At 38.9% G+C, this 21,857-nt stretch overlaps 6 protein-coding genes across 6 annotated transcripts; 2 read left to right on the forward strand and 4 right to left on the reverse strand.

Moving 5' to 3' along the window:
* Positions 1–196: 196 nt before the first annotated feature.
* On the reverse strand, positions 197–1,666 carry LOC117780906 (putative mediator of RNA polymerase II transcription subunit 15). The gene is made up of 3 exons (XM_034617599.1): positions 1,509–1,666; positions 992–1,301; positions 197–833 (listed from the first exon to the last, which is right to left on the reverse strand). The coding sequence occupies exons 1-3, from the start codon at positions 1,523–1,525 to the stop codon at positions 696–698; spliced, it is 465 nt and encodes a 154-aa protein (XP_034473490.1). The 5' UTR covers positions 1,526–1,666; the 3' UTR covers positions 197–695.
* A 783-nt stretch (positions 1,667–2,449) lies between these two features.
* Positions 2,450–5,215, reverse strand: LOC117780902 (sorting nexin-17). The gene has a single exon (XM_034617591.1). It carries the CDS (start codon positions 4,966–4,968, stop codon positions 3,427–3,429), a length of 1,542 nt encoding a protein of 513 aa, XP_034473482.1. The 5' UTR covers positions 4,969–5,215; the 3' UTR covers positions 2,450–3,426.
* Positions 5,216–6,110: 895 nt separating this feature from the next.
* On the forward strand, positions 6,111–7,426 carry LOC117780903 (tRNA-dihydrouridine(20a/20b) synthase [NAD(P)+]-like). The gene has a single exon (XM_034617593.1). The coding sequence runs from the start codon at positions 6,181–6,183 to the stop codon at positions 7,378–7,380; it is 1,200 nt and encodes a 399-aa protein (XP_034473484.1). The 5' UTR covers positions 6,111–6,180; the 3' UTR covers positions 7,381–7,426.
* Positions 7,427–8,770: 1,344 nt separating this feature from the next.
* On the forward strand, positions 8,771–14,499 carry LOC117780907. Its single transcript, XM_034617600.1, has 2 exons — positions 8,771–9,097; positions 14,253–14,499. Exon 1 carries the CDS (start codon positions 8,820–8,822, stop codon positions 9,060–9,062), a length of 243 nt encoding a protein of 80 aa, XP_034473491.1. The 5' UTR covers positions 8,771–8,819; the 3' UTR covers positions 9,063–9,097; positions 14,253–14,499.
* Positions 9,079–13,592, reverse strand: LOC117780900 (insulin receptor). Its single transcript, XM_034617589.1, has 7 exons — positions 12,654–13,592; positions 12,482–12,562; positions 12,267–12,430; positions 11,468–11,590; positions 11,040–11,393; positions 10,662–10,965; positions 9,079–10,600 (listed from the first exon to the last, which is right to left on the reverse strand). Exons 1-7 carry the CDS (start codon positions 13,056–13,058, stop codon positions 9,131–9,133), a joined length of 2,901 nt encoding a protein of 966 aa, XP_034473480.1. The 5' UTR covers positions 13,059–13,592; the 3' UTR covers positions 9,079–9,130.
* Positions 14,500–17,907: 3,408 nt separating the features above from the next.
* LOC117780901 (insulin receptor-like) lies at positions 17,908–21,654 on the reverse strand. Its single transcript, XM_034617590.1, has 7 exons — positions 21,212–21,654; positions 20,728–20,808; positions 20,513–20,676; positions 20,006–20,128; positions 19,597–19,950; positions 19,219–19,522; positions 17,908–19,157 (listed from the first exon to the last, which is right to left on the reverse strand). Exons 1-7 carry the CDS (start codon positions 21,593–21,595, stop codon positions 18,045–18,047), a joined length of 2,523 nt encoding a protein of 840 aa, XP_034473481.1. The 5' UTR covers positions 21,596–21,654; the 3' UTR covers positions 17,908–18,044.
* Positions 21,655–21,857: the final 203 nt, after the last annotated feature.

Genomic DNA, 21,857 nt, shown 5'->3' on the forward strand with positions numbered 1-21,857 from the left:
ATTATTTTTTTAAATATCTTTGTCTTTTAAATGACATGAACTGAAATTGCTAAGAAAACAATGTGTTTTAAAATCTAAAATAAGAATTCGAGACATTAAATTATCTTTGTATTTCAGGTCAAACCCACTGAAAGTTGGGAGCTAAATGTTAACGGCTTGGGAAAAGACGAGTACACGTTTATTAATGAAACAAATGTTGAATTACATTGTTTATTAATATTGTATTTCGCTATTTGCGAATTGTATGGAATTGAGGTTTGTTTGCCTATTACAAATCGGGAATAACGCAATTTTAAAATGGTCGTAGATTTGTGAACACGTAAGAATTGTTTAAATTTTTGTGAACAGGATGCCATTTAAAAATAACAATTTGAATATTAATAAATTTGCTTGCCTCTCAGCTGGCAGTGTTTGTAATAAATTTGAATAATAGTGAATAATAAATAAAATCATATTTAATCAAATTGTATAAAAGAAAATGTAATTAATCTTATGTTAAAAAGTCCAAAATTTCGACAATAAATGTAAAAACAGCATCCTGAAAACAGCAAATTATGTTTTTTTTTTTTATAATTGTTGTCAAATCTTTGCGGTTTATATAGCATTTTACATTTTACTTATTATATGTGCTAACGGTATCATGCGCCTTTGTCAATAATTATTTTGTTATTGTTTATTGTGTGTAACGTATTTTCCTACTGATGTGTAGTAGTTACATGTATGTTCTGAACCAGACGCTGGCCCCAATACTCCTCCAGATTGAATGGTTTGAAATTTTTCAATTGATTATCAGATTCATTGCAGTATATAACTGGAGTTCCCTGTTCGCTTACCTAAAGAGATTAATTAAAAATAAGAGAGAAGACATTAGCTAAGATGGTGTATCTAAATATGTATGTATTTAAATTTATATGTGTACAGAGAGTAAAAGCGACCTGCCACAAGGTGGCATATGTTGTGTCGGCTTTTATTATTTATAGTCAGTACTCACTTTATTCCATGCCTCGCGAATGTATCGTATTAATTCATCATGTTGTGATATGGGCACACTTTGCTGCTGCTGCTGTTGTTGTTGTTGTTGTTGTTGCTGCGACACAGCTGCTGCATATAACGCATTGGTGTTTGTTGTTGCATTGTTAATGCTATTATTGGAGTATTGTGTATTATGCGATGCGTTTGTTACAGATGCCGAAGATGAAGATGATGATGTCGAAGACGACGCTGTCGATGAATTCGAATTATGATGATGATGGCTGTGTGGTCCATTGCCGCTGCCCTGACGGCGTATATAGGGATAGCGTCTACAATAATATAAGATTACACAAATCAGTTGTTTCCCAACATCGTAAAATGAATCGCCTAGTTTTTCTTCATGCACACACAGACGTATGTACACACACGCACAGTATCACATACGCTGTGTTTACTTTTTTCAATTTGCATGCGTCACAATTTAAGCGTATCATAAACATACATATCGTGTGAATACGTGTTAATAACACACTTACCCATTATTGCGTTCCATTATATATTTGATTTTATAAAATATTGCTTAAGTTTTGTTGTTTTTGTTTATCACACAAATCCTAATGCTATTTTTTATATTGGGAGTAAAGTATAGAGTTGTATCGAATTGGGGTTGCCCATCCATCGGGGTTGCCCATACAGTAAAAATTTCCGATCTGGTTTGATTTTTCTTAATTAAAAAAATACGTAAAAATAGGTATTCTGAATTTTTGTACCTTTTTAGACATTTTATTGAGCTTTTGGCATTTTTAAATTGGCAATTTTTATCAGTAATGGACTGCGATATCGATTCTATATCGACAACTGAATAATGAACTAATTGAATCATTGATAACTTTTAAAAATCGGTTTTGCCTAAAAATTGAAAGCCTTTATAAACATTTTTTTAATGCGCTTTAAAGTTAACAGTGATTTGGCGAAGCTCGCTTTTTAGACCCGTTGCTAATTTTTTACGCCGCTTTAAATAAAAAACGATATTACGCACGTATAAACACTTAAAAAAATGTGTTGTAAGAACAAACGATTTAAGTTAATATAAGGTTTAGCTGCTCTATAAACATTGTATGTTTGTCCAGCTCTGAACAGGGACGATGTTCTTGGAAGGTGGCTGCCTTGAATCACAGGAATAAATTACCGATAGTCTGGCAGCATTTTTGTTCAATAAAAATAGAAAAAAAGCTAGAATTTTATAAACTGTTGCAGAGTTTTTGTTAGAATTCTTCAAAATATTGGCTTTTTTCCCACCAAAGAATAATAAAAGATCTGAATTGATTTTAAATAGAAGTTATAAACTAAAAATGATTTCAACGATTTCACAACTTCGTTTTACGTTTTATTTTTATAAAATGCATAACATATATATTTTGTTTAACTGTTTAGAGTAAACGTAAAAATAGCTGCACATATACACATACATTCAATATAAAAAGGAAATGTAGAGAGTAATTATTAAAAAAAAGTCATTTACAAAAGAATTGCCATATATACTATATATACGTATGCATAAACATTTACTTTAAAAATGTAGTATAACATAAGTCTAGAGTTCTTAATGAGCATCCTCAAACACAACACAATGTTCTTGAATCAATCATCTTTTCGACAATATGATCATCTCATATGTATTTCGTAATTCGATAATAAAATTACTTTTGTCTTTAACAGAATAAAATGCACATTCCGAGTTTTCATACTTTTCGCATTAACATTTTGGCAGCACCATGGGGAGAGGGAAATTGGAGGGAGGGAAAGTACCGTTCGTTACATTCGGTATTTTCAATAAACTTAACTAACTTATTATGCCTAAATACAAACACACATTTATATTATTAATGTTTAGTTTTGTGCTAACAGTTACAATTTTGTTTTAAAAAACTATTTTGGCTGCGCGCTGTTTACGAATTGAACCTAATAAACCAATTTTTATACACTCAAAACACACACATGCACACTCACATATATTTAGTAAGTAGTATACTAGGAAACGATCAATTATCCCACTTGTCTAATCTGGTAGCATTAAGGCAAGGTGTATTTTTTATAAGGTGGCGTCTTCGACACAGTTGCTCTCGTAGAGGTACCTATTTTGACAGTTTTAAAGAAAACGTTCGTTCCAGCGCCTCTTTCTCACTCTCTCTCTGAAAGTTTTTTTTTTCAAGATGTATGTACAATTAAAAACATCTTGGTTTAACCTTCTCAGCTGTTAACGAAGACGTCACCTTATATAAATACAGCTTGCATTAGGGGTAGTCAGTGTCTGAAAACACTTGAAGAAAATATGTGTTACATTTGAAAATGTAAAGTAAATATCAAGTGATATAACAATTTAAAAATATATCTGTTTGAGATTAGTTAGTGATGTTGATGGCTTTCCAGTGCTACCAGGAATTGAACATACGTCTAAAGATCATCATCGCCAATTCCCTCAAACGCCTCGTTGCGCACGGCAGCGGCGTTTTCATCGTTTCGAAAGAAAACGGCTGCAAATGTGCGAGCCGTTGTCAATTTGTGTTGTTGCTTGCAACGTTGAGCTAGAAACTTGACCGGCGGTTGTTGTTGTTGTGTTGTCGTCATTGTTGCTGTTGTTGATGACGTGCCCGATGTGGAGGTACAAGATGAGGATGCCGAGCTGGGTGTCGATGATGTAGATTCCGAGGCACCTCGAGACGTGCTTGCCTCATGCTCATCATCGCTACCACCTACTCCGCTGTTGTTGTCATTGTGCAACAGTTCGTCGACCATCGCCTGCAGCGAGACGGACATAAGCATCGCCTGTTGGCTCGTGATTGTGATCCAGCGCAGCGTTTGCTTGGACATCAGATACTCAAAGGACAGCTGCAGCTGTGTGGGCTGATCCCTTGACTCGTAGGTGTTGTGCAGGGCGCTAACTCGCCAGCAACGCATTCGTGTCACTCGGAATTTGGTCTCGTAGATTTTGGCGCCACGCGCTGTGCGCAAACTGAGCTCCCGATTGCCAATGGTCACCATTGCCTGGGTGTCCAGTTCCGGATAGTCGACCTGGGCGACGCCAAACTGTAGACAGCCATAGGATGGCAGTTGACGCACCAGATCCAGGTATTGCAACGGTCGCGATTGCAGCTGCAGACTGCACAGCTGTCGTCGCATCTCCGGCGTACAAATGATCCACTCCCGTGCCACATCCGTCAGCGTTTGATGGTAGAGCAAGCTGAGCGCCACACTGTTGCCCAGCAGCTTGGCATCCCAGCGTGCGTTCCAGTAGCAGGTGCGCAATAGCAATTGACATGGCTGCGCGTGCAGGCGCGTTATAAATGGTGACTCAAAGTCCATCAATCGACGGAGCAGCAAAACGCTTGGCGGCTCATTCGGCGAACTCAACGGCGAATCCGTTTCCTCCGTTTCCACTTTGCGCATGAGATACAAACAAAAGAATTGCATTAGTTCATCGGGTAACTGCAGTGTTTGGCAGACGGATTGCAGCACAGCACTCGCGTTCTGCTGGACATGACAGTTGACCAGCAACTGTACTCCACCCTCACCCACACCAGTGCTGCCACTGCCACTGCTGTACACCTCCACCTGCAGCTGCTGCTGCTCGTTCTCACTGCCCACGGTGCACTCGGAGAGCGCAGTGTCCAACTGTGCCCGCTGCAGAAACTGCTGCAGGTATGACAGACGTGCAATACGCGAATCCTGTCCAATGATCTGCAAATAATGCTCTAAAGCGGCGCGTCGTGTCTCCAGCTGACTGTTGCTAAGGGGCAGCAATCGTTTAGGGGGAAACGGCGGCAGGGCGGCGTCTGTGCAACGCCTACGCAGCTGTTCGTGCAACGCGTGCAGCTGCTTGTAGCGCAGGCAGCAGTGATAGTTACCATTTATATAGATATTGTACACCGTGTACGTGGGCGAGCCACCGCTCCCATCCGCATATTGTTCCTGTGTGTCTGGTATTGAGAAATGCATTCTTGCAGTTGCCCCTTTTTCTTTATTGTTGTTGTTATTGCTGTTGTTTTTTTTTTGATGCTGCTGTGGGACGCTGCTGCTGATGCCTTCACTTTTTCATTGCGTTTCACTTTTGCGTCATTGACGTCCCCGGCCTTGTGCTGGCTGGATTAGTCACTTTGCCTTTTTTTGTTCATGGATTAATTTTATTTAATTAAAAATTTGCGATTGTGCATTTTTTCACCTACACGCTAGAGGTGAGCGACTATCGATGTCTTTATCGATTATTGCCTCTTAATATAATGATAAATTATTTATAAAAATACATTTTCAAAAGAGTTAATTACGCAAAACACTGCAAACTGTATTAATTAATTAAATAATTACTTATGCGTAGACATAATTAATTTTTGTATTGTCAGATTCACAATGTTTTAGCATTTAACAGCAGTGCTGCCAACGGTCGATAATAAATAAAGGTAAATTATCGATTAACATAAACAAAATTAGTTAAATGTTTAAATCTGTTTTTAAAAATTGCTCCATAACAATAATGCTTTTTTAACAGTATATCACATAGAAATAACAATCAATTCGCTAATTCAATTCAGTTAACTGCTGCTCAAATTTAAATTTAAAACTTAAGAGTCAGCTTAGCGCTTTTGCTTAAATTGCGTAATTCTTCAAGTAGTTTTTAAAATTATGATAACAATTTAATTATAGCTCACTGTTTCGCTCAGCTGAGCGAGCAACTGATAACGAAAATCAGCTGAACAGCACAGCACCAGTGATGTCAGTATTCCAAGAGATGAAGAGTTAATTTGTTAAGGAAAAATGGCTAGAATATATATAAAATTGATGGAAAAAAAACTGTTAAAAAAGTTTTATTTTTTTTTCTATTAAGCCAATAATAATAGTAGTATAAATAAAAAATCATTTACTCAATGAGAGCAAATATGATATCAGTTTTTGGCTATGTTTTATAACAGCATATTTATTAATCTTTGCTTCAGATGGATTTTGTAGCACTCTCTTCTTATGGTCTCAATTCAAATATTCTAATATCTTAATTATGCTATCCTTGAATTTCATTTATAGTCTGTTCTGCCACTCACAAATAAGTCTGGTTACAAATTGGCTAAGATGACAGCACTGTTGCGTATTGTAAGCACGAGGAAAACACACGCAACTTGTTGGATTGTAAACATATTAAAGAAGATTTAATTATTAACCATGCAACTGCATCAACAGAGACCACACCATGACATTGCAGCCCTCTTCGCAGAAGCAAAGGATTATCTACGGATCAGTGCGCCGATGGTGAGATACAGTAAGCTGGAATTCCGAAGATTGGTGCGACAGAACGGCGTACAATTGGCATTTACGCCAATGATGATCTCCGATTCGATCAATAACAGTGAGAAAGCGCGGCAGAATGAGTTTTCCACTGGTCCGGATGATCAGCCACTTATAGCACAGTTTGCGGCCAAGGATGCAACGGAATTTGCCACATCCGCACAGCTGATTTATCCGTATGTCGATGGCGTCGATTTGAATTGTGGCTGCCCGCAAAGCTGGGCCATTGCCAAAGGATACGGCTGTGGTTTGCTACGACAGCCGGATCAGATACGTGATGTTGTCCAAACTCTGAGACGAACGCTGCCCACGGATTTCAGTGTCTCCGTAAAGATGCGCCTGTTGCAGGGAAACGACAACGAGACATCCGTGCAGAAGACCATAGAGTTGGCTCAACAACTGGAGCACTGTGGCGTCACATTCCTGACGCTGCATGGACGCACAGCCGCCCAGAAGCATTCCAAGGATACACTTAATATTGAGGCCATGGCAGAAGTGGCCAAGTCGCTGCGGATCCCACTGATAGTCAATGGCAATGTGGAGAGCTTTCAGGATGCCTGCGAACTGCATGAAAAGACCCAGGCGGCAGGCGTGATGGCAGCACGTGGATTGCTGGCCAATCCGGCGTTATTCAACAGCGATTATCCACTGGCTACAGCGACACCGCGAGCCTGTGTGGAACAGTGGCTGGACATTGCCGAGCTGGCGGGTGATCATTTACTTTTCCAGTGCTTTCTTCACCATCTCAGCTTCATGTGGAGCAACCAAATGAAACGGATTTTACGTGTCCAACTCAATAGCCTTAACAGCAAATCCCAAGTGCTGGAATTCCTCGACGAGCACTGTGATCTGCGTCCTAGTGTCGCCAACTCAACTCCACCTGTCTACACAAATTGCACTTATAATCATTTTACACCGCCGAAGCATTCGCGACATTTGGCAGCGGAGGCAGAGGAAAAAAGCTGTTGGGATGCTGCAAGCGATGGCAAATTCTTTAGCGAATTCAAATCGCAGCAATTATCTAGCAATAACATGGAAGACCTGGAGCTGGGTGGTCTATTCGCAGACGAAGACTGATGTTTGATTATTGACAATTTTATGAATAAAATTCCGTTTTCTTAAATGATTGTTAATTTCAAGGAATCCACTCGAAACCCATAAAGGTTACGGTTTCGGTAAAAGGTTCTATTTTTTTTTTCGGTATCGGTATCAGTACCACTACGTAACGGTACACCAAATCAATTTTGAAACATTTTAAAATGATAAGGTGTCTTTTTATAATAATTATGACATCGAATCAAATATTTAGATCTAAAGGAATACATTTTTTGTTAACGAATTTAAAAAAATTTGAGTGCAGAATAAATTAAGATGCCAAACCATAATCAAAATGACATTCCGCTTGAAAATTGGTACAGTTTTGCCAAAGTTATCAAAGTTCGAAGTTGCTCAAGCCTTTGACCTAGCAACCTTACAAGTCAAAAAATTTCTTAATTTTGACATGATTTTTTACAAGAAAATGAAAGGCCTCAGAATCAAGTTTAAAGTGTTGTTTCATACTAATTAAGATAAAAGGAGTTGATTAAAAGTGAAAACTTGAGATTTAAAATTTTGAATGTTCAAACTTTCAAAGGGGAGACCCTTACAATGAAAATCGAATCTTAATCGAAAATAATTAAATTTTCTAAATGAACAACATTTGAATGCAGAATGAATTTAGAGTCCAAGTCATAATCAATATGACATTCCGCTTGAAAATCGGTTAAGTTTTGATCAAGCTATGACAGTTTGAAGTTGGTCAGACTGCGGACTTAGCCACTTTACAAGTCCAAATATTTGTTCAATTTCACATGATTTTATACAAAAAATGGAAGGTCTCAGAATCAAGTTTAATGTTTTGTTTTATACTAATTACGATATAAGGAGTTGATTAAGGGTGAAAATTTGAGATATAAAATTTTGAATCTTTGAAATTTCAAAGGGGGGACCCTTAGCAACGTAATCAACATCTAGTAGAATCTAGATAAAAATATTTTTTTTAAATTCAATAAAATTTTAATGCAAAATGAATTTTGAGGTGAAATCAAGACCAAAATGACATTACGCTTGAAAATCGCTTCAGTTTTGATCAAGCTATGACAGTTTGAAGTTGGTCAACTCCCTAACCGTGCCGGTACAAACGTATCGGTATTTGGTTCTTGACAGAGAATTTTCATTCGGTTACGATTTCAGTTCCGCTACTAAAAATGAAACGTTTAGTTTCGGTTACGGTTCCGGTGTCATTGCCTGATTTTATTCCAATCATTAATTTAATATAAAGTTATTGCATTTTTCAATTTGCATCACCTAAAATAAAAATTCAGTTACGCCATGACTCTTACAACAAGTTGGCCGCCCTCGTATTTGCCGTTCACACTCAATTCTTACGCGATAGTAGTTGTCTGCCCGGATATCGATAACTCTTCGGCTGCGGATCTCTGACAGACAAACAAAGAAAGCAAAACAAAAAGTGAAAAATGCGACGCCGGGAACTACAAACAATACAGTTAAAGCTTTCGGAGCTTAAGGAGTACGAACTGGCTAAACAGGAGCGTGCCAAGGCACGTCAGCAGGTGCGTTCGCCGCGCACCCCCACACCCACCTCGGACAGCGACATTCTAGAGTTGCCCTCCACAAGTGTGCCGACCATTTTGCTGGCCAACAGCGGTACCAACAAAGAGGATGTTTCCGAATCAACACCTAAAAACAATGCTGCTTAAAATATATAAATGCTTCTTCTGTGTTGCTCTCGAGGGTAAGTCGATACATATTTATTAAATCTTATATTTTAATACTCGTTGCTGCTACTGCTAATGTTGTTATTGTTGTTGTTGCTGTTTTGAAAACGAACCGTCTCAAAGCCATCGACGAGTATCTCACGATCCTCAGTCTGTTGGCGCTCCCGCAACCACTGCTCCCGTAACGGCACATATCGACGCAATCCCGACCACTTGCGCCAACATCGTCGCTTGTACAGAAGCCAGACAAGCGACAGGCCGCACCCAAATAAAAAGCATAGTACAAATATGCTTATCCCATGGGCATGTGAATGAGTCTCCTCCAGCTCGGTGACAGGCTCAACTGCTCCCTCATGCAGCTGCTCCTTAACAGTCACTGTCGCTCTCGCTGTGGTTGTCGGAATCTTACTCTGTTCGCTGTCGCACCAGGTGATGGCCACATATGGTGTGATAACATCGCCGGCCAGTGAATGCACTCGAACCGCACCCTCGTTATAGGTGCCATTCAAGTTATTCACATGCACGAATTTCGCATCTGCATGATCCCGTCGTGTTAGGCAACTTAAATGGGTTTCGACCACCTCATTCGACACATTGTTGCGATAGTGCAGCACATAGTTGACAACGAGGCCATTCGGCTTTGATGGCTCTGGGAAACGCATGATGTACTCCGTTGTCTTGGGCACCCGGCAGGCGGTCAGCTCAGTGAGTGAATCCGCACCCAAAGTGAAATTCGTGCGTTCGTTCAACGTTGTGACGCTGCTGCAACCGAATTTGTTGCAGGCCTGCAGTTGCAGCGAGTACAGACGATATCGTTCCAGATTCCGCAGATCATACGTTGTTGTATTAGCCGCAAGTTGCAGTTGCTTTGCTCCGAGTGTTGCACAATTCTCGGGCGCATCCAAACTACAGCGATACATGGTACTCATTTCATCAATGAAATGCTGATCATCCGCCAACTCCTCCTGATGGGCACAGCAATCATCGTAGTCGTATTCCTGTATCGAGCGCCAACGCATCGCATCCATGTCCTGCCACAAGAATGGAGGTTGCTTGCAAAAGTTACGCTCATCCATATATGCCTCATCATCGGGCAGCTCGAAAACGTTCAACACGAAATACTCCTGGTCCTGGGCACCTATGCTCAGGCTGAGCGAAGTGTCCGTCTTCTTGGTCACAGCCAGCAGTGGTGACTTTGGAATGTCGCGCTGTGTCTGCACGTAGATCAGTTCGCTGCGTGCCTCGTGCTGCAGGTCACCGCCAAAGGTGCGCAGCAGGCAGGCATAGCGTGTATTTGGATGCAGTTGCTCCAACTGATAGCTGTAGTGTGTGCCATTCTCTCGCAGATCATCCACAAAGAGCAACAGTCGCTGCCAATTAATACGAGTACAAATGGGAGCCTCCAAATCAGTTTCCGTGACCTGAGTCTCTCCAAACGGCACCATCCTGTAAATTAGCTCCAGCTCCACGCTCGTCTGTTCCTTTGGCCAGCTCAGCATCATGGTGCGATGGGAGCGCGCCTAAAAAGTGATAATGATATCAGTTGCTACATCAATCCCCAGTGTAGTAAACATATCTCACCTGCACGCGCAGCTGCAGCTTGGCGGGACCACAGAGCACCTCCTGGTCACTGGTTTGCAGCGAATCCAACACCTTGTCGTGTCTTACACGATCCTGAAAGTCCCGCATGTGCTTGTTGCACAACTTGTTGTTGCGGTGCATAAACATGCCACCAGTGACAAATTCCAGCTGCTTTGTTGGCTCCCACAGCTCCGTCAGCTGCTTGTTGTCGTAGAGTACTAAAGCATAGTGACGATTCTCTAGAGGATCGCCGTGAATGCGCCTCAAGTTCCTTAGAAACCTAAGACTGCTCAACTGCGAGGAGCTGAATAAATAAGGGAGGTAAGGGAAACTATCAACATTGACCCTGGCGGGGATCTGTCTGAAATCTGAACTCACCGAGAGATTTTGAGATGTCCACGTATTTCTCGTAAGCTTCTCAGACTCTGCTCCAGCTGCAATTCATCAACTTGACTGCGAATCTTGATGATGAGGCTGCCATTGATAATCTGACAACCACGCAACTTATCGGCATCTGCCAAACTGTAGATGGACACGAAGAGATCATCTTCCTCCGGCGAACAGACACTGACACACGCCTCTTGCGGATCACATTGCACACATGCCAACGTCGCATTGGGTTTGTATCCACTTGGACAGAATGACACACAGTCAAAGCCAAAGGTATAGTGTCCAGGATGGGCAACACACTCATCCCGAGTGTAACATCGCTGATACTGTTCCAGCAAATACCTGTAAATGGTCGAAAACTAAGTGGGAATCAACAAGACGCCAAGTCGGAGTCGGCGGTGTCAGAGATCACTTACTTGTCCGCCGGACATTGCTTCACACACTCTCCGGCATTGGTTAATCCTCGACAGACCACACAGCCAGCAGCCGTGGCATTGTAGCAGCCTCCCAGGCATTCCTCGTGACAGTTTTCCGAGCTTCTGTGGTTAAATCAAATAAGAGAGGGAGTTTATTTTGATTTTATTTATAAAATTTATTTATTTATTTATGTAACGTCGATTAAAAACCAGTCGACGGATAGAAAAATTAAGCATTAAATAAAACAAAGTTTTAAAAATAAGAATTAAGTAATAAATATTAACAATAAATTAATAAAATCTATACTTGATTAAATATAAAAATTAAACTTAGTTATTTTACTTATCGTCTGGGAAATGCAAAAGTTGTTTAATTGATCCAACATTTGTTGCAAGGATTGGGGAAAACAGAAAAAAACCCACAATGTTATTCTTAACAGAGGTAAACAACACTTTCCATGCTGTTCACTGCAATTGATAACAGGATTGTTTGATTAACATTTATTCAAGAAGCTGTTGCAAAACCCTGCAAAACTTCATTTAAGAGCTGTTAGAGTTATCACATCTGTTAGAAGGCGGTTAACAAATGGACATCTGTTACATTTATATGAACGGTAACCTAAACATTTTATTGAAATGGTCATGCTGTGACGAGAACTTCTAATTTAATTTTTAAAAAATAATATTTTCAAAATAATCATGGTATTATTACAACATAAAACTTCTGTGACATTTTTATGCTATTTCTAACAGAGCCGAAAAGGGGCTTACATTAACAGAATTATTTTTATCGACATACCGATCATAATGGGCAACGTTATCGTTTTCAAATCGTTGACATGTAAAGTTCGACCAACAATAGTTTGAATCGCATCCCTTGCAGCTGGCGCTTTGTGAACAATTGTTGGATCCCATTACAATATGATTCTCTCCAGTGCTCAAAGTGAGTCTATCTGCATTGATCTGCAAACAAAAACTTAATGGGTATTATAATTAGAAAGAGACAATACTTACCCTATTTAATTGACAGAGCTTTTGATTATTGCCAATGTAAATATGACCCCGTTGAATGGCTATCAGGGATGGGAATTCCAACTAAAGTGCACAAAGGAGTAGCGATAATTGTGTATTTAAAAGAGTCTTTTCAGTGATGTGCATTATGCAAGATTGCAGGGTATTCGCTTACCAGCTCAAGATCGTGCATACTGCTCACGCCCAGTGCATAGTTACGAAAAAGTCGACGACCGCGGATTACCGTTAAATTGGGGAACATATTCCGGATGCTCGTCAGGCCGCGCACTTCGGTAAATATCACAAAGCCGGTGATTTCGCGTAATTTTGGAAATGAATACAAGGAGAAGTTACAGTCCCGGCGGCTTATAGGCATTAGTGTGATCATCATAAAGCCAGTGACTACTGTACAGTTGTCCAGTAAACTCATATTACGGCAATCGTTGCGAATGTCGAGGCTCTTGCATTCTTTGTGTTCGGTTAGTGGATCGGGAATCATTTTGGTTTCCATTGCGAGCGAGGTAGCTAGCACTAGCAACATGTATCCGATGTTTGGCAGCATGTTGCCAATAGTCTGCATTTGTGCGTGTGTTTACTGTAATTGTTGTTGTTGTTGTTGTATATGTTGCTTATGCTGTTTACATCGGCGTCTTTCAACATCGCACCGCTTTTTGCGCCTTTTTATCAGATTTTCTTTTTGTATATACGACTACATTCACACACACACATGTAGGTATTTTTGTATAATACAGTTATATAGCACTTGCTCTTTCTCGCTCTCTTTATCTCTCTGGTTACCCTTATTCTGTTTTGCCTAATTAGCGCGTTGACTTCTGCGATCGATCGCCCAGAAATTCCGATTAGCTGCAATTTATGAGTTTTTTACGTTTAAATTTCGCACACAATCTACAACAAAAATCGCACGAGTTTCATTTACATTTATTTGTCGTTCAAAAGGGTTTGTGTTAATTTTTGTTCGCTTCTTTTTGCTTAGCTGTCTAAAATGGCACACACGTAAACATTAAAAGGGGGAAGAGGAACACTCGAGGAACACAGACACAAAACTAAACACAATTGTTGAGGGTTTGTTTTAAAAATCACTGCGTCGCCTTTTATAGTGAGTCAGGTTTGAGCTCTCCAAGTTGATTTGTCCCTTTCATTCTATTTCTAGAGTTACCATTTTGTCCACTGCTTGAGTTAAGTTTATTTTACAGGCAAAACTTGAGTGAACTCTTCGATTTTACCGTAATCATTTTTGATTACACTGCAGTACATATTTTTTTTTGCGTTAACAACGCCATATTAAATTAAACACTACAATTCTTATTTCTAAAAATTGTCTTCGTAAAGAGTGGAAGCTGAATAAGGTATAAAAACTTCTGTTTTAAATGTTTAAAATTTATAAATATCTGATCATTTTTGAAAACTTTGTTTTCATTAGAATAAAAGTCAGTTTTCTACAAATGTCAAGATCGGAATTCGTTGGATTTTTCCATTCTTACATAATTAATTCTTTAGCTACATGAATTTAAAAAGATATTTCCCGTTTTTAATTTTTTTTTCTAAATTCACAAAAAATTCATTGAATTTGTTTTCTTTCTCTTTTTAATTAATTTTAGTTTGGTACTATTAATTGAATAATAAATTTCATTCACTTGTCAGACAATTAAAAAGTTTTACTATTGTCCAATTGAACAGAAATAAATTCAGCTTAATTGCTTAATAGAAATACATATATTTAAAGTTTTGTCTTTTTGAATTTGTCTTATTTCAGCTGAGCACTGCATTTGGGTACCTCAGAAAGGAATATGAGCGAGCCATGGATATCCAATAGTTATACCAAAACTGGACTAATTTGAATTACATTGCACTACTATACTTTTTAATTAATTAAACACATATAATTATTCAATTCAAACAGAAATTTGTCTGTTTATTAGACATGTATTTAGTTACTAATAATAGTTATTGTACGTTCGGTTAGATCTTGAGTTGAAAAATACATATATCACAATAATCCGATATTTGAAATAAAATGTGTAACGTTTTTAGAAAGTTTTCAGAAACGCGACGAGCATGCGACGATCTTGACGCCTCAACGTCCAACTGTCGACTGGCGAGTCTCTTGTGGACTGGACTGGGCCGTTGTCGTTCTGTCGGGGGTCGTAAAGATCTGTTCGAGCCATCAAATTGATTTTTCATTTAGTGTTTCCCCGAACCCGCTACACTGCACACTCTGGGGTGCTTTTTATTATAAATACTTTATGCAGCGAAAATTTAGTTCAAAATTTGATACGCAGTATGTCAAAGTCAAAGTCTTTCATTGAATCAAGCGAGTTAATTTTAATTTCAAATAAATAACATAATATATGGGCATTTCCACAGAAAGGTCTACCGCGACTATAATCTTAAACTTGATCAAAAACTCACATCTTGTCAAATTTTCTTCCGGAAACGAATTTAAGTTACTTTTTTAAACAATTTACACATAAATTAACCCACTATACCGCACATAACGACTGCAAATTTAAATTAATTGTATTATATCGACTATTTGACAAAATCTCTCTTCCAGCATAAAAAATTAATCAAAATGCAAAGAAAACAATTCAATTTAGATATACTTCAAAATTTGTTTTTTATTTTTTTTATTTTATTTACTTTTTGGTTTTTCTATGTTAAATTTGATAAAAAATTCTTGTCAAAAACTATGATAAAATGCATTAAACACGTAAGAAAACATTTTTGAAAATGTAAATTTTTGACATTTTTTTCTCATTTGAAGTCGTACAAATGTCGCAATCTCGATCCTGAAAATACCCGTATGTGAATTCGTTGTCAAGGTTATAATTTTTCTCAGTGTATTCGCAATTTTATGATTTTAATGTCTGACGCTGTCGGCATCCTGCCAAACAACCAGCTGATTTGCCTGGATCATTAAAACAGCTGACTGCAATTAGCCACATGGCACCGGCAACTGGAAATCGAGACCATGTTTTACCTCATTCACCATTCTAGCAGCTGAGCAGCAAAAACCTATAAACGTTAAGGTGTGAGACTTAAGAAAAAGCAAAAAACAAGCAGAAAACGGATGATCTTTCGACTGACGAAAATGAGATACACTTGCAGATTGTAATGTATTTCTATCTTTAGTTTCTACTCCTAGAACTATAAGAACTTCTTTACATTATATTTAATTTTGGCAGAGATGAAATCCATTTTAGCTTTATATAAATCTGTGAAAAAACTGTTATTTTAGCAATCAAGCTTCAATGTTAGAAAACAGATCTAGAACATTTAAAGAACAGTAAATTTCCGCTTAGATTTTTAACTGATTGATATGATACCTTTTAGATATTTTGTTCGAATATTATGATTCGATTCGCAGAGTTTAAGTAGAGAAAAAATAATCTGATCCAGCAACTTTTGGCATATTTTTGTATGTTTCAGATATATATGCATATTCATAAGTTAAATAATTTAACATATCATTATTAGTTCGATAAGGACAAGAGTAAATTTTAAATTCAAAACTTGTTTGTTCCAGAATCTCTTTACCTTGGGCAGAGGAAATGCTTGATTTTATAAATAAATATGTCCATTGAAAATTCTACATGTCCCCTATTTAGAATATATTATATTAACATATAACGATTCTTAATTGCCAATGAATTACACTTTGAAGCGCATTCAAATTGGAAGAAATTTTTGTTAGTTGTTTTCTTCTTGTTTCCCCTTTTGCATTGCATTATTTATATAAAAGATCATTTGATATTTTGAAGCCTCTGTTATTTCGTGTCAAAGTTCAATTAATTCAATTAAAGTATTTGTGTGCGTGTGTGACGCAGATGAAACAGACGATGACCAGATCAATAAGAAACAGGCAAGGGTGAGTCAGGCAACAGGGTTCGACTGCATGATACCCTGTAGACAGATCTAGTCACAAATTAGCACATGTAATATTCATATTATTATATACATAAATATGACAATTTAAATATTTTTGCTTGAGTACACAGGGATTTTTTTTTTAATTATTGCTTTTTTAAGCAGTTATATTACCCCTTTAGGACTGCTACACTGTATACAAAAGTTCTCGAGTGTCAAGTTCAGAAAAATAGTTTTGTTTTATGTTTGCAAAGTATGACGATATAAGCAAGTTTACATATACACGTATAAATTAGAGGCTTGTTTACGAAAAGATAAGTTGCCTGTATCTGGCCATAAAATTTAATTTGAATTTTTAAGTCAACTGATCATAATTGATGAAAAGGAAATATACTTATTAACCTGATTGAAGGTGCCATTCTCCGGGATGAACAGAATCCTTGACAGACATATTTTCCCTCGCCGCTGGCGCACATCCATTGATCCTCAATGGACTTGGGGGATTCTAGGCCGCCCGTTAAGCAGACAGAGATCCCAGCTGGTCAGTGGCACATACAGATGCGACATCTCCGGCTGACGTATACTCGACGTCGACTCTTGCCCCAGCCGGCAATGGTGGCCCGTTTGCCCACTACCCTTGTGTGGCAACTGCAATGGGATGAATGAAATTATGAAACATGGGCTGCGAAAGAAAAGTATATTGATTAATCTTGCTTCTTCGGCTTTCGTTTAATTGAAACACAGTGAGAGGGGGAGAGGTAGATGCATCGATTTAAAAATTGTTGCATGCAACGACCGCCCCATTTCGATTGAGATCTTACGCTCACGTACGCCCATTAAACATTATAAAGCCATAAAAAGCACCCAGCAAATAACAAGGTGGTCTGCAATTTCACTTCTTGTTTTCCTTCGCTTCTTGTCTTTGTCTGTCTTGTTAATGTGTTGTTTGCCAGCAACCCAAATTCCGCTCCCGACCTCAGACGAGCCTCCAATATTGATGACCCTCATTTATGCTGATAGAAATATTTTAATAAGTATTATTAAAATTTAAAATTCTACCAGAAAATCAAACAGAAACAAATATCGGCTTCTTTTTCGGTGAAAGGGTCCAATCCGGGTTCGTTCTTTCGGTTCCGCTATCAGTACCGGTACGTCTATAAACATGATTAAAAAAGACTTCATCAAATAATTAAATTGTTTTGTATATTTATTAAAGGCTTTTCGCAATACTTTCTTTGTTGATTATTGATTGTATATTAAATATTGAAAAGTTTTTTTTCATATAACTTACGAATAGTCATTGCGGCTAATATTTTCGAGATTGATTTTAATTTGGATTATTAAAAAAATACCACACAAAAGCCATACACTTAAGCTTTAAATTTTAAAGTGGCTTTTTATTTGCAAAAAAGGAATACAAATTATTAATATCGACTACATGTGATTTTAATTATTTTTGCTCAAATATCATAATATCGGCCAGATTTTTATTCACAAAATAAAACATTATCATTGATAAAAATTCTTAAAAACCATCATAATCATTATGTAAATCATTATGTATTACGTAAATTTTATAATTATGTAATATGCATTTTTTATGATATAAAGTAAAAAAACGAATTGCAGGTTCTTTGTAAATTGTTGTAAAGATACAATAGTTCTTCTCCGGATTATTTTATTTAACCAAGTCGCACCAGGTGATGGCCACAAATGGTGTTATGACATCGCCGGCCAGGGAATGCACTCGAACCGCACCCTCGTTATAGGTGCCATTCAAGTTATTCACATGCACGAATTTCGCATCTGCATGATCCCGTCGTGTTAGGCAACTTAAATGGGTTTCGACCACCTCATTCGACACATTGTTGCGATAGTGCAGCACATAGTTGACAACGAGGCCATTCGGCTTTGATGGCTCTGGGAAACGCATGATGTACTCCGTTGTCTTGGGCACCCGGCAGGCGGTCAGCTCAGTGAGTGAATCCGCACCCAAAGTGAAATTCGTGCGTTCGTTCAACGTTGTGACGCTGCTGCAACCGAATTTGTTGCAGGCCTGCAGTTGCAGCGAGTACAGACGATATCGTTCCAGATTCCGCAGATCATACGTTGTTGTATTAGCCGCAAGTTGCAGTTGCTTTGCTCCGAGTGTTGCACAATTCTCGGGCGCATCCAAACTACAGCGATACATGGTACTCATTTCATCAATGAAATGCTGATCATCCGCCAACTCCTCCTGATGGGCACAGCAATCATCGTAGTCGTATTCCTGTATCGAGCGCCAACGCATCGCATCCATGTCCTGCCACAAGAATGGAGGTTGCTTGCAAAAGTTACGCTCATCCATATATGCCTCATCATCGGGCAGCTCGAAAACGTTCAACACGAAATACTCCTGGTCCTGGGCACCTATGCTCAGGCTGAGCGAAGTGTCCGTCTTCTTGGTCACAGCCAGCAGTGGTGACTTTGGAATGTCGCGCTGTGTCTGCACGTAGATCAGTTCGCTGCGTGCCTCGTGCTGCAGGTCACCGCCAAAGGTGCGCAGCAGGCAGGCATAGCGTGTATTTGGATGCAGTTGCTCCAACTGATAGCTGTAGTGTGTGCCATTCTCTCGCAGATCATCCACAAAGAGCAACAGTCGCTGCCAATTAATACGAGTACAAATGGGAGCCTCCAAATCAGTTTCCGTGACCTGAGTCTCTCCAAACGGCACCATCCTGTAAATTAGCTCCAGCTCCACGCTCGTCTGTTCCTTTGGCCAGCTCAGCATCATGGTGCGATGGGAGCGCGCCTAAAATGTGATAATGATATCAGATCCTACATCAATCCCCAGTGTAGTAAACATATCTCACCTGCACGCGCAGCTGCAGCTTGGCGGGACCACAGAGCACCTCCTGGTCACTGGTTTGCAGCGAATCCAACACCTTGTCGTGTCTTACACGATCCTGAAAGTCCCGCATGTGCTTGTTGCACAACTTGTTGTTGCGGTGCATAAACATGCCACCAGTTTCAAATTCCAGCTGCTTTGTTGGCTCCCACAGCTCCGTCAGCTGCTTGTTGTCGTAGAGTACGAAAGCATAGTGACGATTCTCTAGAGGATTGCCGTGAATGCGCCTCAAGTTCCTTAGAAACCTAAGACTGATCAACTGCGAGGAGCTGAATAAGTAAGGGAGGTAAGGGAAACTATCAACATTGACCCTGGCGGGGATCTGTCTGAAATCTGAACTCACCGAGAGATTTTGAGATGTCCACGTATTTCTCGTAAGCTTCTCAGACTCTGCTCCAGCTGCAATTCATCAACTTGACTGCGAATCTTGATGATGAGGCTGCCATTGATAATCTGACAACCACGCAACTTATCGGCATCTGCCAAATTGAAGATCCTCACGTATTTGTCATCATATTCAGGCGAGCAAACACTGATGCACGGATCCTGCGGATCACATTTCACACATTCCATCTCCGTATTAGGTTTGTATCCACCTGGACAGAATGTCACACAGTCAAAGCCAAAGGTAAAGTGTCCAGGATGAGCGAGACACTCATCCCGAGTGTAACACCGCTGATATTGCTCCAGCAAATACCTGTAAATTGTCGAAAACTAAGTGAGAATCAACAACGGTGTCAGAGATCACTTACTTGTCCGCCGGACATTGCTTTACACACTCTCCGGCATTGGTTAGTCCTCGACAGACCACACAGCCAGCAGCCGTGGCATTGTAGCAGCCTCCCAGGCACTCCTCGTGGCAGTTTTCCGAGTTTCTGTTGGGAAAACCAATAAGATAGGGAGTATTTCGTGGTATTTAACATTTTTACTCTTAACAGTCGTGAATAACACTTGGCTGGCTGCAATGTACATGCTGTTAATTGCTTTTTACAACACGCTTAGTTTAATTAACATTTATTTAAAATGCTGCTGCTAAACTTCATTTATGAGCTGTTAACACTACCATTTCTGTTAGAGGACCGTTATCTGTTACATTTATATGAACGGTTCCCAAAAAATATATTTCTTTGCTAAGTTCTTGCTGTTACGAGAACATCTACTTTAAATTAATAAAAATTTACATGCTATTATTATAAAATAAATAATAACTGATAAAGTGCTTTCATTAACAGCAAATTTTTTTTTATCGATTTTCATACCGGTCAAAATGGGCCAAGTTATCGTTTTCAAATCGTTGACATGTTAAATTCGACCAACAAAAGTTTGAATCGCAGCCTTTGCAATTGTCGCTTTGTGTACAATTTTTGGATCCCATTACAATATGATTCTCCCCAGTACTCAAAGTGAGTCTATCTGCATTGATCTGCAAACGAAAAACTTAACGGGTATTTACTAAGATAGAAACAATACTTACCCCATTTAACTGGCAGAGCTTTTGGTTGTCGCTAATGTAGACATGACCCCGTTGAATAGCCACTAGGGATGGGAATTCCAGCTAAAGTAGAGAAAAGAAGAGCATTTATTGCAGGTATGTTCAGTTTATGCTCCTGAGAGACAAAATTGTATCGGATCGTTCAGTTCAGCTCCGTTTGATGAACCAAAAATGTTTGATTTTATCATCTCCGCTTTTATTTCCTTTTTTTTCCAGCTATAGTGTGCGAATGGAACTATCATATTTATTATCAAATTTTTCATTGTGGCATATTCATGATAACAATTATATATTTTAATTTTAAAATAGCATGTTAGCTTGTCTACGCCCGATTCTCTAAGTGAAGAGCGCACTACTATGTAAATTGACATTGTTTTGCTCTCTCTTTCCGAGCAGCTCTGATTTATTATATCTAATGGACCTCTTTAAGTGTATATGCAGATTTATGGGTATTCTCTTTGCTTACCAGTTCAAGGTCGTCCATGGTGGTCACGCCTAATGCATAGTTAAGAAAAAGTTGACGACCGCGGATTACCGTTAAATTGGGGAACATATTCCGGATGCTCCTCAGGCCGAGCACTTCGGTAAATATCACAAAGCCGGTGATTTCGCGTAGTTTTGGAAATGAATACAAGGAGAAGTTACATTCCGGGCTTTTAGGAAATAGTGTGATCATCAAAGAGCCGGTGATTGCTGTACAGTTGTCCAGTAGATGCATTTTTTTGCATTCGGTGCGAATGTCGAGGCTCTTGCATTCTTTGTGTTCGGTTAGTGGATCGGAAAGTCCGTTGGTTGCCATTAAGAGAAAGGTAACAACCGTTAGCAACAGGTACGCCATGTAAAGAAACATGTTCCCAAGTGTCTGAAGTTCTTTAATTGTTATTATTGTATTTGTAACTGATGCTGTTTATGCGTCTTTCCAGTATTTCATCGCGTTATGATTTTTTCATCAGAATTTGCGGTATTAATTAAACAAACAAATTTCTCTTACATTTCATTTAATTTACAAGTTTTTTTATTGACCAATTGAACAGATATAAATTCAGTTTAATTTCTTAATAGAAAAACATATATTCAAAGCATGAGAAATGTTAAATTTATCCCTTTTCTGA

This window comes from Drosophila innubila (assembly GCF_004354385.1).
Source record: "Drosophila innubila isolate TH190305 chromosome 2L unlocalized genomic scaffold, UK_Dinn_1.0 4_B_2L, whole genome shotgun sequence".
Classification (NCBI taxonomy): Eukaryota; Metazoa; Arthropoda; class Insecta; order Diptera; family Drosophilidae; genus Drosophila; species Drosophila innubila.

Excerpts from the sequence above, each read along its gene's own strand:
- LOC117780900 (XM_034617589.1), bottom strand. The coding sequence starts at position 13,058 with ATGCAGACTATTGGCAACATGCTGCCAAACATCGGATACATGTTGCTA. Across the intron at positions 11,591-12,266 it reads AACGTTGCCCATTATGATCG|AAGCTCGGAAAACTGTCACG; the intron begins GTATGTCGATAA and ends ATTTAACCACAG. Across the intron at positions 10,966-11,039 it reads GGACATCTCAAAATCTCTCG|CTCCTCGCAGTTGAGCAGTC; the intron begins GTGAGTTCAGAT and ends TTATTTATTCAG.
- LOC117780906 (XM_034617599.1), bottom strand. Across the intron at positions 834-991 it reads TTCGCGAGGCATGGAATAAA|GTAAGCGAACAGGGAACTCC; the intron begins GTGAGTACTGAC and ends TAATCTCTTTAG.
- LOC117780901 (XM_034617590.1), bottom strand. The coding sequence starts at position 21,595 with ATGTTTCTTTACATGGCGTACCTGTTGCTAACGGTTGTTACCTTTCTC. Across the intron at positions 20,677-20,727 it reads AGCTCTGCCAGTTAAATGGG|ATCAATGCAGATAGACTCAC; the intron begins GTAAGTATTGTT and ends TTTCGTTTGCAG. Across the intron at positions 19,523-19,596 it reads GGACATCTCAAAATCTCTCG|CTCCTCGCAGTTGATCAGTC; the intron begins GTGAGTTCAGAT and ends TTACTTATTCAG.
- LOC117780903 (XM_034617593.1), top strand. The coding sequence starts at position 6,181 with ATGCAACTGCATCAACAGAGACCACACCATGACATTGCAGCCCTCTTC.
- LOC117780907 (XM_034617600.1), top strand. The coding sequence starts at position 8,820 with ATGCGACGCCGGGAACTACAAACAATACAGTTAAAGCTTTCGGAGCTT.
- LOC117780902 (XM_034617591.1), bottom strand. The coding sequence starts at position 4,968 with ATGCATTTCTCAATACCAGACACACAGGAACAATATGCGGATGGGAGC.